Genomic DNA, 16,515 nt, shown 5'->3' with positions numbered 1-16,515 from the left:
AGTTCAGCTTAGCCCTCTTGCAGAGGTCAACTTAAGACAGAGGGGCAGGGTCAACTTAACCTTGTTGTTTCTTTTGAGGCCGCAGTTCAGCTTAGCCCTCTTACAGTGGTCACCTTAAGACAGAGGGGCAGGGTCAACTTAATCTTGTTTTTTTTTTTTTAGGCCACAGTTCAGCTTAGCCCTCTTCCAGTGGTCAACTTAAGACAGAGGGGCAGGTTCAACTTAATCTTGTTGTTTTTTAAGGCCATAGTTCAGCTTAGCCCTCTTGCAGTGGTCAACTTAAGACAGAGGGGCAGGGTCAAGTTAATCTTGTTGTTTTTTTGAGGCTATAGTTCAGCTTAGCCCTCTTGTAGTGGTCAACTTAAGACAGAAGGGTAGGGTCAACTTAATCTTGTTGTTTTTTTGAGGCCATAGTCCAGCTTAGCCCTCAGCCTCGCTCTAATTGCGTAGTTTTATTAGTTGCTCTGAAATTGGGCTAGCTCTTCCATCATTTACCGCTGTGGTAAAAACAAATATTAGATGGATCGTTTTGCAAATTTGACGTCTTTTGAGGAATATTCACAGGATTGTTTTCATTTTTTTTTAATCTTAATTTTCAAATTTATGTACAAAACCCGATCTTCATTAATTCATATTATAGGTATTGGCCATCTAAAAACAACAAATGCCGTATCTTTTGTAACGCAAACAAGCAAGCTGTAGTTATGATATTTCAATATGGGTGGTATGGTATCTGTCAGGAGGTTCTTTTATGACAAGGAAGTTGCGCTTATGGTGCATCAATTCAGCTAGTGTAAAATTTAGCAAAGGAGTTGGAAGGTTGTTTAAAAGCAAGGAGGTTGTACTTACGAAGCTTCAATTTGACTGGTATGATATTTTGCCCGAATTAAAATCCTTGTCAAATTCATTAGAACCGTCATCATCTTATCCCTATCAACAACCTCTCCTGTTGTCATATCTGTCCAGAGACCTTCCAGTAAAGGAGCAATAAGAGTAATATTATCATCATCTGGATAGTAATGGACTCCAAAAGCGAGACGAGTTTCATTACTCTGAAATAATACAATCATTGAAAATAAGACTAAACACAGGGAAGATGTTATAGAGTCAAATTGGAATGCACAGAGACAAGGGGTTTATACGGAGAAATTATTACCCCCCCCCCCACACACACAAACACTTTTAAGAGGAGTGAAAGCCGTTTTTTTTCTTCAAAATCATTTAAGGGAAGATTTTATCGATGCAAATTGAAATGCAAAAAGACAGGAGGCTTATACGGAAAATTTATCAACACCCCCCCCCCTCCAAACCTTTAAGAGGTATGAAAGCCGTCCTCTTTTTCAAAATCATTTAAAATAAGACTAATCATAGGGAAGATTTTATAGATGTGAATTGAAATGCACAAAGACAGGAGGTTTATACAGAAAATTGATCAACACCCCCCCCCCCCCTAAAACCTTTAAGAGATATGAAAGCCGTCCTTTTTCTTCGGGCATTTGAAATTCATTTACTCAATTTGTAAGTGAGGACAATCAAAAGTTGTATGATCAAATTTCTGATTTTATTATTTTGATCATTATCCTTTTATCCTTTTGATCATTATCATTTTGATTTTATCATTTATCAAATTTCTGATTTTATCATTTTGATTTTGATCATTATCATTTTATCATCTTGACCACTATTATTATCATTATCATTTTAATTTTATCATTTATCAAATATCTGATTTTATCATTTTGATTTTAATCATTATCATTTTATCATTTTAATAATTATTATTATCATTTTGATTTTATTATTTATCAAATTTCTGATTTTATCATTTTGATTTTGATCATTACCATTTAATAATTTTGATCATTATCATTTTGATTTTATCATTTATCAAATTTCTGATTTTATTATTTTGACTTTTATAATTATCATTTTATCATTTTGATCATTATCATCATAATTATCATTTTGATTTTATCATTTATAAAATTTCTGATTTTATTATTTTGATTTTGATCATTATCATTTTATCATTTTGATCGTTATCAATATCATTTTGATTTTATCATTTATCAAGTTTTAACCGTTCTAATTAAAATAGCTATCTTGAAATTTTAATCAGATGCCATGTGGGGCCATGGGGACACACGGCACATGGAGCATTGTAGAGATTTCCAGTAACCATCAAAATGGGTTTGGTTAATAAAAAGGACTTTATGAAGCAGGCTTTTTATCAAATGAGCCATTCATCGACTTTCTACGACTTTATATGACGGCCTTTGAGTTATAAAAATTAGTAAATCATTACATACTCTTACTCACTTTCTCTAGAAATCCAAGCCAGTCTTACCCAGCACCTGGAATCCCTTCAGATGAAGATTACTCCAAGTTTTCTTTCACAAACCAATGTTTTTACAAATTTACAGAGTTTTTATTTTAGTTTCCGCCAAGTTCAATACATCAGAAAAATATTTCTAAATTTCTAGAATAGCGAAATTCTAACATATTTGTTGACTCTAATAAATCCAAATCCATCATTGAAATTTCACTGTTAAAATATTAGCACACACAACGCAATCTTGATTCTTCAACCTGGGTATAGGCTTCTTCCTGGGTATGGGCAAGTCTCTCGCCCAAGGCCGTATCCAGGGAGGGTTACCTGGTTTGAACCCCCCCCCCCCGAAATTTTTGACCGAGTCGAAAATAATTTGAAAATTAGTAAAATCTAGGTAAAAATCAGTAAAATTAGTCGAAAACTGAGTCAAAAATTAGTAACCCCCCCCCCCGAAAAAAATCCTGGATCCGCCCTGGATCCGAACTTTTTTCTCTATTGACTCCCAAGGGGTGAGGGCCTCACTCCTTGGGAGTCAATAGAGAAAAAAGTTGTAAGTTACAATTTCTCTAGTTTTTTTTCGGACGAGGCATCCTTTGGATCAATCTTAAAAGGCATCAATCTTACTTGTCCGGTACCCTCACCCCTTCTTGTTCTTGAGCATTTCTATCTAAATGCTTGAGTAATTAATGTTGTTACTGAACGTTTAACACTATTCCTCACGTACCTCAATCACAAAATCATAGGCCATATTTGGCTTTCCTCCTGTATCACCTCTTCCTCTAATCCAGGATACACGAGCTGTCAAATTTTCTCCATAGCTTGCAATGCGCTTCCCTAAATAGCGCCTTGGGGCACTCCAGAAATAGTGATCCATATTGTCCATGTCATCATCTGCTATTGTATAATGGCCATCTTCTTCAATGAAAGGCTTTTGGACACGCTCTCCAGTCAGATCAGTTACAAGCCAACCATCAAGGTTGTTAATCTGAAAAGTAGGATGTATTTTTGATTGGTTATCGATTATATTGGACGCATTGACAATAGTTTATACAGATTGATAATTGATATAGCCTCGTTTACAATATTTACATGTTTTAACAAGACCCTTCCCTGGATTTTGCTTTAGAAGGGTATATCTTGAAAACATATTTTGATGTCTCGGGGACACATCATTAGTCGTTCAAGGAATTTGAAGGGAAAGAAAATTGTTGCCAATTTTACCTTTTTACCTTTTTTACCTTTTTTTTTTTTATTCAGGGGCCTGACATAGAAATAACGACACAAAGGAGGAGGGACCAATCGGAAAATTCAAAACTTAGATGATTTTTTTTAATTTAGATTTGTTTCCATTACTAAGTCTTCTCTTTTTCTCCACAAGGAAACAATTTGCCAGAGAATTTTTTTTTTTTTTTTTTATTTTTGTTTTTTGTAGGAATAAAAAGAAGAAGAATCAAACCAATATTTTGTCTGTATACAACAAGGCGTACTCAAAAGTAAGAAAAGTAAGGAATGTAAAATAAAAAAAGAATAATAAGAAAAAAAAGTCAATATAAATAGATACTCCAAAAAAAAACGAATATTCAACTTCTCTGGTTTTTTCATTGAGTGGCTATTATGCATATTGGTTCTATTTTTATTTTACTTTTTTTTCAATTTACATTCCTTGCTGTTTATAAGTTATTATAGTTTGGATTCTTCCTTTCTAAACACTGAGAACCCCTTGTTGTATGCAGAAGAAATATTTATTTGATTGATATTCTGTTCTTCTTACTGGCCAAGGCCGTATCCAGGGGGTTACTGGATTTTAACCCAGCCCTCAAAATTCTTGTTTGATTCATGAAAACATGACAAAAATGCACATAAAATTTTTTTTATGCGTTTTTAAAGTTTTTTCTAACCCTCCTCCCCCAAAAATGCCTCTCCACTATAACAAAAATCCTGGATACGTCCTTGTCACAGACCCACTTTTTTTTTCTGCCGTGATAGGCCCTACTTAAATCTTTAGACTTTTTTTTCTGTAGTTCTTTTTTTCCTGAATAAAATGACTTCTTCTAAATGTGAATAAGCGGAAACGGTCTAAAACTAAGCAGCCAAATCTAAGAGGTAGGCGGGGAAAGAGGTCTACTCAAACTCACATGTGGATAAAAAAAATGTATAATTTAAACTGTATTCAGGCAAGGGGAACGATGGCTCTCACACAAATGTACATCCTAAAAACAATAGCATGAGATTTCGGCCCTTGTTTCATTTATCACAACTAAATCTATCGACCCTAAGTTATATTAATAAAAAAAGAAAAAAAAAATCAAAATTGGCGTCAGAGATGAATCCAATCATCAGATCAATAAAATCAAAAGAAAATATAAAAATCAAATATAAAAATATAAAAATCAAAAGAATATATAAAATATAAAAAGAAGTCGAATATTTTGGGTTCAAAATGGAAAAATTGCGATCATACAGTTCTGTGCAATACAAATCCCAGCTAGATTTTTTTTTATTCAGTTTTTTTTTTGTTATGGTCAGTACTAGCTGACGCCATCGTAGCTTAGTAACGAAGCAAAGGGAAAGTCCTATGAGGGCAATCGGCTTTAAACGAACTTTTTTCTTATGTTTGGGAGTGTAATTTCTACACGTTTTTTCCTAGCGAAAGAACAAGTCCAAGCACTTCTAAGCTATCGAGGATAGCAAAAAATTTGGTTTGACATGATGTCAAGCATGGACGGTTGGAATTTTGGATTGGTTTTTTAATTATAATTAATTAACAAAAAATAAGGATAAAACTAGTTAAACAGCTTAAAAACAGAACAGAAAAGGATATAGCCGTAACACTAAGATTGAATACGAAATACATGAGCGTTGGAACTTAATAATGCGATAGAAAACAATATAGTAACAACACAATAGCAATAAGAGAAAAGGACAGAGAGCGAGAATATCAACATATCTATAATACAATAAAATAAATAAACAGCAGTCAAAACATTAGAAGAAATAGAAAACTAATAACGTTAAAAGAAAACCACATAATGATGGTGAAATACGAGTGAGACTGGGCGACTGAATAACTTTTCAGCAATTTATCTGAGGCTAAACAAAAGCAGGACGTCCTCAAACGTGGTGGGAAGAGGTCATAAGAAATATTTTAAAGGATATAGGAAGGAATATCAAGTGAAGCCCTGGATAGATCGGGTGATGGAGGAGTGTTCGCAGCTGTATTGACCTCAATCAACTTTGGGTTTCATTGAGCTATCAGTAATGGCATTATTAGCAGAAGTTTTGGATGATTTAAAGCTGGGGTAATAGTACTAGCAACTAGACCAGACGTTTTAGCCCACACAATCAAGGCGCCATCCTGGAGAAGGGAGGTTAGGGGGTCTAACACCCTTTAAAAAATATTTGTTTGGCTCTTAAAACCTAACACAAATGCGCATAATCAAATTTCTGATACGACTTTAAAGTTTTTTTAACCCCCCCCCCCCCGAATAAAAATCCTGGATACAGCCCTGCTCAAATATTCGCGGAAGATAGCAAATTTAACATTGAACCCCACCCCCTAAAAAGGTAAAAAAAATTGGCTATTTTACATACCTTCCTTAGAGCCAACCCTGATGACGAACATTCTTTTGACAGATTGGAGCAAAAACACTTGGTACAGCCATTTGGGTTGCGTGCTTGCAAGTTGAAGAACCCTGACTTACAGCGGTCACATCTTTCGCCTTCAACATTTTTCTTTAAAAAATTAATTAATTAAAGCACGCAATACAAAAGAACATAAATCAACTGATTAAAAATGAGTGTAAATTAAGAATCTTTTGGTCGTCGACAGAGGTAATCACACAACGTAAATAAGCTATTGCTTGTTTATTGCCTCTTAATTATATTGAATAAATGTTAGTAAATTGAGAGGGAGTAGTCAATCTGGATTTGTCCCAGTTAACGATAGGAACGGGGCCACAATTAGTGATAAGGAAAGAGTTAAAGAGAGATGGGTAGAACATTTTGAGAATGTTCTAAACCGAGAGAGATCTGCAGGAAAATATATAGAGGAAAAGGAAAAAGTTTGTAATACTATGGATGTGCAGGAAGGTTTTTTTGGTAAGGAAGAAATATTAATTGCAGTAAAATGATTAAAATATAATCAGGCTCAAGGTGCTGATGGTGCAGTAGTTGATTTCCTTAAACATGATGGCTCTGATGTTAGAAATACGCTGCTTATAATTATAAATATGATTTTTGAAAAAGGTCGATTTCAGGAAAACCCTAATTAAACCACTGTATAAGAAAGGTAATAAGAGTGAATGTGGTAATTATCGAGGCATTAGTCTGGTCTTTGTAGGTAGGAAATTGCTTAGTAATATGATACTTTTTAGACTGAGAGATGCTGTAGACATAGTTTTAAGAGAAGGACAGTGCGGTTTTAGAAAAGGTAGAGGATGTTTTGACCAAATTTTCACTCTTAGGCTAATAATTGAGAAGTGCCTAAGTTTTCAAACACCTTTGGTCCTCAGTTTTATAGATTATGTGAAAGCGTTCGATTCAGTTGATAGAAGAGCTTTGGTAAAGGTTTTATCCTTGTATGGTATACCAGACAAATACATTAAAGTGATTAGTGCTATGTACGAGAATAACACAGCTGCGGTTAAGGTAGGAAATGAGGTTAGCAGCTGGTTTCGTATTAATTTAGGAGTTAAGCAGGGTTGTGTTATATCCCCCTTTTTATGGATTCTGTCTTAAGAAGCACAGGAAAGGCAATGGGTGACCATAGAATCAAATGGGGAGAAAAAACTCACCTGGACTTAGATTATGCTGATAATTTAAACATCCTAGAGGAAAGTGTGAGCAAAACGAATGAACTTTTGAAGGTTTTGCGAGTTCAGGGTGCTAGAATAGGTTTAAAAATAAATGTTAAGAAGACTAAGTCACTAAGGCTAGGAATAAGTGAAGATGAAAAAGTGACGTTGGGTCACGAAAAAATTGATCAGGTGGACAGCTTCACTCACCTTGGCAGTATTATTAGTAAAGACGGTGGCAATAGTGAAGATGTTAAAGGTAGAATAGCCAAGGCTCAGGGTGTTTTTTCACCGCTAAAAAAAGCTTGGAAAAATAGGAAGATAAGTCTGCAAATAAAGATTAGGATATTGGAACCTACAGTGATGACGGTGGTCAAATATGGCTCTGAAGCATGGGCACTCCGAAAAGCGGATGAAGATTTGTTTTACCCATTTCAGAGAATTTGCCACAGATGATTCTGAGTACCAGGGAGACTCACCGTATTTCAAACATCCAGCTCTACGAAAAGTGTGGTTTAACCACGTATTTTAGAACTAGAATTATAGAAATGTTGAAATTGCTAGTACAGGTTCTGCACATGAAGGATGACAGATTGCCGAAGATGTCCTTTTCGGCCAACCGTCTAGGGCTAAACGGAAAGCAGGTCGTCCGCGGTCGGGGTGGGAAGATGTCATAAAGAAAGATTTAAAGGAAATCAGAACTTCCTGGGAGGGTGTAAGTAGGGAGGCTTTGAATAGATTTGGATGAAGGAGGAGCGTGCGTAGCTGTATGGGCCTCAGTCCACTTGGTGCTGTGGTGAGTTGTTAGTAGTTAGCAGTAGTAGTATATATGTTTAATTATCTTAATTATATCGTAAATAATTATATTGAATTTTCTTGTTAATCATTAAGGTTCAAATGACCATGAATGTCATCAGGAAAAAAGATCGATCCCCGTTTGACTCTAATTTAACTTGTGAGTGCATGTTTAAATAGTGTGTAGCGTGAAAAACGCACATTTATTGTTACCGGACTTTCCGTAACCGGATAACAAAAACATGCACATGTCAGTGAATAATCAGTTCACTTTTGTAGCGTATGAAAAAGGAAGAAAAATATTCTCAGAAAAATTTTGTGAAAAATGAAAAAGAAAATGCTCAATTTATGAACTTGTTAAAATGAATAAATCCTCATTTTTAGGAACTGGATGAATTTTCAACTGGAATTTCTCATATTTTCAGTCGGAAAAACGTTCAATTTGAATCCTTTTATTTTTCTTTTCTTCTGTCGGATTTTCCGTCAGTCGGTAAAAATCTGTTCACGCAAATATTTTGTCGTTTCATCCTTTATGTAGACCAAAGCCGAAAAAATAAAATAAAAAAGAATTGTTTTTTTTTTCAACCGAAAAAATTGATTTTAAAGTGAGTATAATCTTCATACTTATGAATTAGAAAAAAAAATCTATTGAATATTTTTTTTAGAAAAGAGGTCCGAAATAGTCTTTTCTTCGTTGATTTTTTCTAGAAGGACTTCAAAAAGTTTATTTTTCAATAAAATATTTCATTCTGAATTTACAGAGTAACGTCATTAAATCTTTTTTGTTTGGAAAATGTATCATTTTCTTATAAAAATCAACTGAAACGGTAAAAAAATTTTACCTTGCATTTGCAAAATCCTTCATCACAACTTCCTTCAGTTCCATCAGGATCACACGGACAGGGTTCACAATTTGGGTAGTTTCTATATCCTTGAGCGCATTGTTCACAAAATATACCCCCAAATCCCTCCTTGCATCTACAAGATCCGGGTACCTGGAAGAAAAAGTTAAGTTTAAGCATTAACAAATGAGAAGCATCTTTTCTTCTAAACCGATCAGCAGAGTTATCAGGAATTAGAACAAACTACACTCCGTTAAGTGCCAAACCCTTTCATGCCTTATTTTGTTAGTGCGTTTAACAAGTGGCCCTTTTTTGTGTTTTCTTTTTGATTTTAGTGTTTATTAGTGTTTAGTGTTGATTTACAGATCTACTGTTGTGGTGGCTTTTGTGATTTTAACTTATTTTATTATTCATCATTTAGTGCTACAGTAGCTACTAGTAGCTATATAACTGAATACTAGAAACTAACTGAATAATAACTGAATACGAATATAGATTTTAAAATAAGCGAATTTAAGAAGTACATGCCCAAGCATTGAAGTCTATTCTGGACGTTTGTCGACAGATGTCCATCCAACACATGTCCATTTCTGGAGCAAATTATACATACCTTACTCATAACATTTAATAATTGATAATATCTTTTCAGATATTATTGAAATAATAAATTACTTAAAAGATAAATATATATCTTTATTTGTTAGGTAATTTATTGATCAGCAATTAATTTTTCGGGTATTTTATATTCAGATATCATTGATAATTTATTTTTTCGGATAGTTTTATCTTTGTAAATAACAACTGACATTTTATTGCCAGCGAAACAGCCAGTGACATTTTTTTATAAGGCCAGCGAAAATACTGGATGAAAAAATACGGATTTTTCAAAATGACAACCGCTTTTCCTCTTCAGCGCTATAGGAAAAAGTTGGAAGGAAGCACGTTCACATCGTCTGAACGAAAATGTAAACGAAATTTGTTATTTTTGATGGTTCTCCGTATGTCTAGGTTTGCTTTCCATTTTGTTTGCTTCTATCCGCTTTTCTTCTTTCACATTTTCTTTCAGACAATGTGAACGTGTTTTCTTCCAACTTTTTCTTATAGCGCTTGAAAAAGTTGGAAGGAAGTTGGAAGGAAAAAGTTGGAAAAAGTTCCAACTAGGAAAAAGTTGGAAGGAAGCACGTTCACATCGTCTGAACGAAAATGTAAACGAAATTTGTTATTTTTGATGGTTCTCCGTATGTCTAGGTTTGCTTTCCGTTTTGTTTGCTTCTATCCGCTTTTCTTCTGTCACATTTTCTTTCAGACAATGTGAACGTGTTTTCTTCCAACTTTTTCTTATAGCGCTGAAGAAGAGAGGGGGGCTGTCCTTTTGAAAAATCCGTATTTTGTCATCAAGTATTTTCATTCGCCTTATGAAACCCCATTCACACTTATCTTTTCTTTTGTTTCTTTTTATGCCAAGCCAATATGGTTTACGAAATTATCTTCTTTAATAGCATCATGCTTGATAAACAAAATTTCATAATTGTTTTTTGGGGATTTAGTTCTCAGGAACACAGTCTGTGCTATTAAGCAAAATTATTTTATATGGGAAGGTAAAAATCTCGTAAACTTAGAATATACAGGTGATTTGACTTTCCTTGTGAATGATCTGACGAGAAGATTGACCGAGGGGATTGTTTAATTTATCCTAGGTAGTGTTTACGTTCGCAAATCGAGAGGAAAGAGGACATCAGAAAAGATTAAACGAAATAGAACAGTCATGAGGGAAGGTGTTAAAGATATGACAAATCAATAAAAAAAGCACGGTAAGCTGACAAGAGAGAAATTTGAGATCATCTACAACAAAAAAGAACATGCAACGCCATCTATGATTATTCAAGGAAATCAAAAAGTTAGCAATAAAGGCTTTAATCCAAATATCCCTTTTTTATTTTGTTTAAATAACGTTCTTGGCTGCTTTACGGTAGGCCGAAAATATAAGACTCCAAAAATACTGCCAAAAAGGGAAGAGAGCAATTATGTACATTTTTGACATTTTTGACTTCATCCCTTTTCAGGTACTTTTTTTTTTTTTTTTTTTATTTACTTCAACTGTTTACTTTTACCTCAGGAATTTATTCAGGCTCTAGATTTTAGTATAGTAATATAACCAAAGCTTTTTTTGAGCGTGTATAGTTTAGCTTGAATGCGCTGTCGCATATGAATGATTTGAGAAGAAACTCATCATGAAGGATAAGCGACAAATAACAACTAACTAACTTCATCTAAGAACCAAGGACATGAAAATGGACAGTCATATTTAATCTGAACAATCATATTTATCATAAATTTTTAGATCAAATCAGGAACTCATTTTTTTTTTTTTTAAGAAAAATACCTCCACATCCAGTTATGCAGTTCTGGTAGCACCGGGCACTAGAGGTTCAAAAAGAAACGCAGGTGAAAAATTAGCAAAAAAATTAGCAAAAAAATAAGCTAAAAGTATATAGTAATAAACAGCTTAGGAAATCATAGTTTTTCCTTGAAGTCGTAGGTTTCGTTTAAGGTTGTAGCTGTCCCTGGGAACCAATCAGTGGCGCAATCAGTGGCAATCAGTGGCGCCTGGGAAGCAATCAGGATAAATGACTCACCAATTAGCCGTTATCATCGATTATGCAATTTTTCAAGCAAGTGCAATATGAGACTCAAAGCCCAAACAATCTGATCCCAATTACATTTTAAATTAATCTATAACTATAAATGTACAGTAAAGTCACTTCTGCGTACAATAAAAACTAATCCTAATTTTTTTCATTTTTATTGGAGACCATATTTGCGACAAGCCTATGGCTTTCTCCTGTATTGAATAAAATAAAAAAATAAATAACCCTCTTCAAGAGTGAGTAGTTTAACTTAAATTTAATTTCACTAGAATGACCATTTTTTTCGTTTCAAATTTCTAAAACACTTACGGTTCCATTAATCCTTAATAGATAAGCTTTTTTTAAATCTGAAACAGTAAACTAGAAAATTTGAAAATACCAAAATTAGGGTAAATGACATGGTTAAATACGGTAAAAAATACGGTAAAACGGTAAACTATAAAAAGTAGCAAGCAAAACAAAAACAAGCTTACTAGTTAAGCGTCATAAACCATAATACATAAATCTTTGTAAATAATACGGGGTAAACACGGTAAAAAAAAAAAAAACAATTAAACGGTAAACTATAAAAAGTAGCCAATAAAACAAAAACTAGCTTACCAGTTCTTAATATTCGTCTGCAATACATAAATCTGGTTAAACAATATGGGTAAATACAGTAAAACGGTACACTATCAAATGTAGCCAGCAAAACAAAAACTATCTTATCACTTCATTATTGTCATTCGCAATACATACATATGGGTAAATATAGTAAAAAATGCAAAAAAACTGTAAACTATAAAAAATAACCAGCAAAATAAAAGCTAGCTTGTCAGTTCAGTGTTATCATCCGAAATACATAAATCGGGGTAAACAATATGGGTAAATACGGTAAAAACACAGCACAACGGTAAACGTAGCCAACAAAAGTAGCCAACAAAAACAAAAACTAACATACCAGTTCATAATATTCGTCCGCAATACATAAATCTGGTTAAATAATATGAATATATACGGTAAAACAGTAAACTATCAAATCTTACCAGCAGAACAAACGCCTGCTTCCAGTTCATCGTTATCATCCTCAATACATAAATATTTGTAAATAATATAGGTAAATACAGTAAAAAAAAGACTGTAAAATGGTAAACTATAAAAAGTAACCAGCCAATCAAAAGTTAGCTTGCCAGTTTAGCTTTATAATCTGCAATACATCAATCCAAGTAAATAATATGGATAAATACGGTAAAAAATACAGCAAAGTGGTAAACTACAAAAAATAGCCAGTAAAACAAGAACTATCTTACCAGTTCATTGTTACCATCCACAAGCCATAAATCTGGGTAAATAGTATTTGTAAATACGGTAAAAATAACACAGTAAAACAATAAACTATAAAAAGTAACCAACAAAACAAACAAGCTTTGCAGTCCATTGTTATCATCTGAAATACATATATCTGGGTAATTAATATAGGTAAATACGGCAAAAAAAAGTACAGTAAAGCGGTAAACCATAAAAAGTAACCAGGAAAACGAAAACTAGTGTACAAGCTCATATCATTCGCAACACGTAAATCTGGTTAAAAAATAGGTAAATACAGTATGAAAATACAGTAAAAGGGTAAACCATACAAAATAGAAAAATAAAACTAGCTCACCAGTCCATCGCTGTCATCGGCAATACATTGTCCTATGGTCCCGAGAGGATTGCAGTTACATTTGAAGCATGGTGTATTATCAGATGGTGAAACACCAGAAGGACGAAAGTAACCTGGTAAACATTTTTCACAATTTATACCGGTTGTAAAGTCCTACAAAAAGAATCTATTTTAATTGATAAAATAAACGATTCAATAGATTAGAGTTATTGAAGATTAAATTGATAGCGTAAAATAGTTCTTTTTTCCTTTTTTTATCTTCAAAATATTGATGCTTGAAAAATGGAGTTTGCGCAAATTTGTGCTCAATAAGACCCATTCACAATGAGAATTTTACTAATACCAAAATTTAAGCCGACCAAAACCCTTTATTAATTGACGCTGGTGATCATATTTTACCATTCGCAATGGATAACTTATACACTAAAATCAACATCCCATGTATTTTTCTTTATCTCCCATAAATGTTATATAAAAGTTCAAACAGGGATAAAATCCTTTTAATAGACAATGATGATGATAACAGTGATAGAAACTCACAAAAATACCAGATATTTCGGTCACATTTGCTGTAACTGTCATCAGTAGCAAAAATAAACTAGCAAAATTTAAAACAGTAGTTTATATACGAATTAAGATGGAACCACATATTGTTTAATTCTCTAATTCTTTTCAAAGCAAAGGCGGAAGCTATCCTCTTTGACCATCTTGGATTCGGTTCATAAGCGGTCAATGATATAACACTTGCACAGAGTGTTCTTCGGTTCATTATATCCGATCTCATATAGTCCTTGTCCCTTTGTCAGAATAATGTTCTTGAATTCAGAAGAGTTCTAGTTAGGGTCGTATCCAGGATTTTTTTTTTAGGGGGGCGTACAAAAGGATTTTTCAGGGGGGGGGGGAGGTTACAAAAAAAAACTTTTAAAAAGACATGAAAAATTTGTTTATATTCATTTTTAATAAGTTTTTACGAGCCGAGCAAACATTGTTTTTGGTGGGGGTCAAATCCCCCTCCCTGGATACGGCCCTGGCTCCAGTAGTTCTACATAATATTTTACTTCATTTTTATTCTACTTTTTCAATTACTATTTATGTTTTGCTTACAATTTCTTCTCAATATGGATAAGGTTTTTTTATCCGTACAAAAGGATTTTTCAGGGGGGGGGGGGGGGGTTACAAAAAAAAACTTTTAAAAAGACATCAAAAATTTGTCATGTAATTCGTCCGATGCAAAAGAGAAGTCTTAATGTTGGCGAATATTAGGTTCGGTTTGAAGAGAACCGGTTGCCTTTGAATTATTTTTTCCGGACGGAGAAGTTTTCTTAAAAATATACTAAGGCTTGAAAATTGGACTCAAAACCACTCAGGAAATCTGTTTAAATAGGACTGAAGTTTTCTAGGGGGGGGGGGCAACTCCAAAGAAATATATATGATGTAAATGTAAACTAAAAGTGATTTTAGAACAATTGCGGAAATTCCGAGATCTAAAGGGGGACTAGGGGCCCGAAAGCCATGAAAGTCCTCAGTTTTGACTCGATCTAGTTGTGGACGCTGCCGGAATAACCATTACGAACAGGTTTGGTTTCAACCTATTCCCAAAACTAATTCTTGCTAGATTTCGGCGTTAGTAAAATCTCATTACTAACTCTCATTACTCATTACTCATTACTCTTTACATTACATTACTCATTAAATAAAATCTCATTACTATAAAATGAGTAAAATCTCATTTTCTTCCAGCCAGCAGTGAAACGAGCAATGTTCATTTCACTTTAAATGTATTGTTTTCTTACGGAGAATTCATGTACTGATAAAAATGAGTGTTGCTTCCCCAAGATTTAAGAAACAATTTTCAAAAAATTGAAAGTTTTTCAAATCAATTAGGAGTCCAACATTTCTTATTAGGATACGGTAATTCTAAGGCGGAAATTTTACAAAATTAATTTTGCAATAAAAAGAAACAATTAAAAAAAAACCTTTGGGGCTCTCAATTTTCATGAATGAATAGTAGCGTGTGCAGGGATGGTTTTGTTTCGCCTCTAAGATCGCACAAAATAATTTGAACGTCAAAAGCAACGATTAATTATTGAAACGTGTTTGCCTAAAAAGGGTGGACTGTAAACTTGACAAATAAAACCTTGTGAATTTTAGCAGCCGAAGATAATTTTTTAACAAATATTCTTTTAAATATCAATAATTTCAACCAACAGAACATATTTAGATTATTTTTAGTAAATTATTAACTGATTATTATTAATTAACTAATTATATTATTAAGTAAATTATTATGTTAACAAATTATTTTAGTTTGCCAAATTGCAGATGTAATGCAACTGTTTTTTTTAAACTTTTTTTATTTCCTCAACTGATCGGGAACCTAATAAATTCGTTGTTTTTTCTACTTTGGTGCTCTAATTCTCAAAAATTCTCTACCACAATAAAATAGATATTTTCGATCAATAATAATAATAATAATAATTTGTATATGCCCGAGTGTATGTGTAAACAGTCAGAAACTAATAAAAATAAGCAGAACATAAAAAAAAACCCAAATAGAATAAGAAAGAACTCGGAAAAAACACAAACAGAAAATAAAAGAAAGGAAGGCAAAATCAAGTACAGCATCAACCATCACTTCACTATAATCTTGACTCGGAATAGTCAAACAAAACGATAAAACGCTGGACTTGATGCTACTTTGAAAAGCAGTTTATTTAGCTACATAAAACTTTAAGTAAATGGCCACATATCATAAATCAGACCCTCTATTTGGTTCCTTAATTTCAACTTGAGTCTATTTTTCTTTGACCCTCGATTTCAAACAGTTCCTGGTAACGAACTGTAAGTAAGGAGTGACCCGGCTCAATAGTAACCGAAACTCTAAAAAACGGAATTTTGATACCAGTAGATTCATGAAAAGAATCGGATTTTTATTTAGATTTCAAATATACAAGTTGCATCAAGTTTAGATTTGCCCATCAAAAGTTACGAGCCTGAAAAAAATTTGCCTGATTTTTGATAAAAGGGGAAAACACCCCCTAAAAGTGACAAAATCTTAATGAAAATTATACCATCAGATTCAGCGTATCAGAAAACGCTCCTGTAGAGGTTTCAAGCTCCTATATCCAAGAATGGGGAATTCTGTATTTTTTCGCCAGAAGAAAGATCACGGATGCGTGTTTATTTGTTTCTTTTTTTTCCAGGGGTGATCGTATTAATCCAGTGGTCCTAGAATATCGCGAGAGGGGTCATTCGAACGGAGAGTAGAAGTCTTAATGCCCTTTTTAAGTGACCAAAAAATTTGGAGGGCAACTAGGCCCCCTCCCATGCTTATTTTTTCTCAAAGTCACCCGATCAAAATTTTGAGATAGCTATTTTGTTCAGCATAGTCGAAAATCTAATAACCAAGTCTTTGAAAATGACTTAATCCACCACAGCCCCCGGGGGAAGGGCTGCAAGTTAT

The 16,515-nt window shown here is 33.5% G+C and overlaps 1 protein-coding gene across 1 annotated transcript in view; it reads right to left on the bottom strand.

Annotated features, from left to right (window-relative positions):
• wb (wing blister) overlaps positions 1 to 16,515 on the bottom strand; it is a 470,816-nt gene that overhangs the window by 290,549 nt on the left and 163,752 nt on the right. Inside the window, exons 9-13 of the mRNA XM_089102573.1 lie at positions 13,053 to 13,205; positions 8,763 to 8,915; positions 5,924 to 6,064; positions 3,057 to 3,317; positions 850 to 1,052 (exon numbers count right to left, since the gene is read on the bottom strand). Of these exons, the coding sequence (XP_088958699.1) occupies positions 850 to 1,052; positions 3,057 to 3,317; positions 5,924 to 6,064; positions 8,763 to 8,915; positions 13,053 to 13,205 (911 nt within the window). The remainder of the gene's footprint in view (positions 1 to 849; positions 1,053 to 3,056; positions 3,318 to 5,923; positions 6,065 to 8,762; positions 8,916 to 13,052; positions 13,206 to 16,515) is intronic.

The sequence above is a fragment of the Artemia sp. Qi Xiang Cuo genome, chromosome 16 (genome assembly GCF_049724085.1).
Source record: "Artemia sp. Qi Xiang Cuo chromosome 16, ASM4972408v1, whole genome shotgun sequence".
NCBI lineage: Eukaryota > Metazoa > Arthropoda > Branchiopoda > Anostraca > Artemiidae > Artemia > Artemia sp. Qi Xiang Cuo.
Note: the sequence above shows the minus strand (reverse complement) of the source record. Positions and strands in the feature narration are given on the sequence as shown.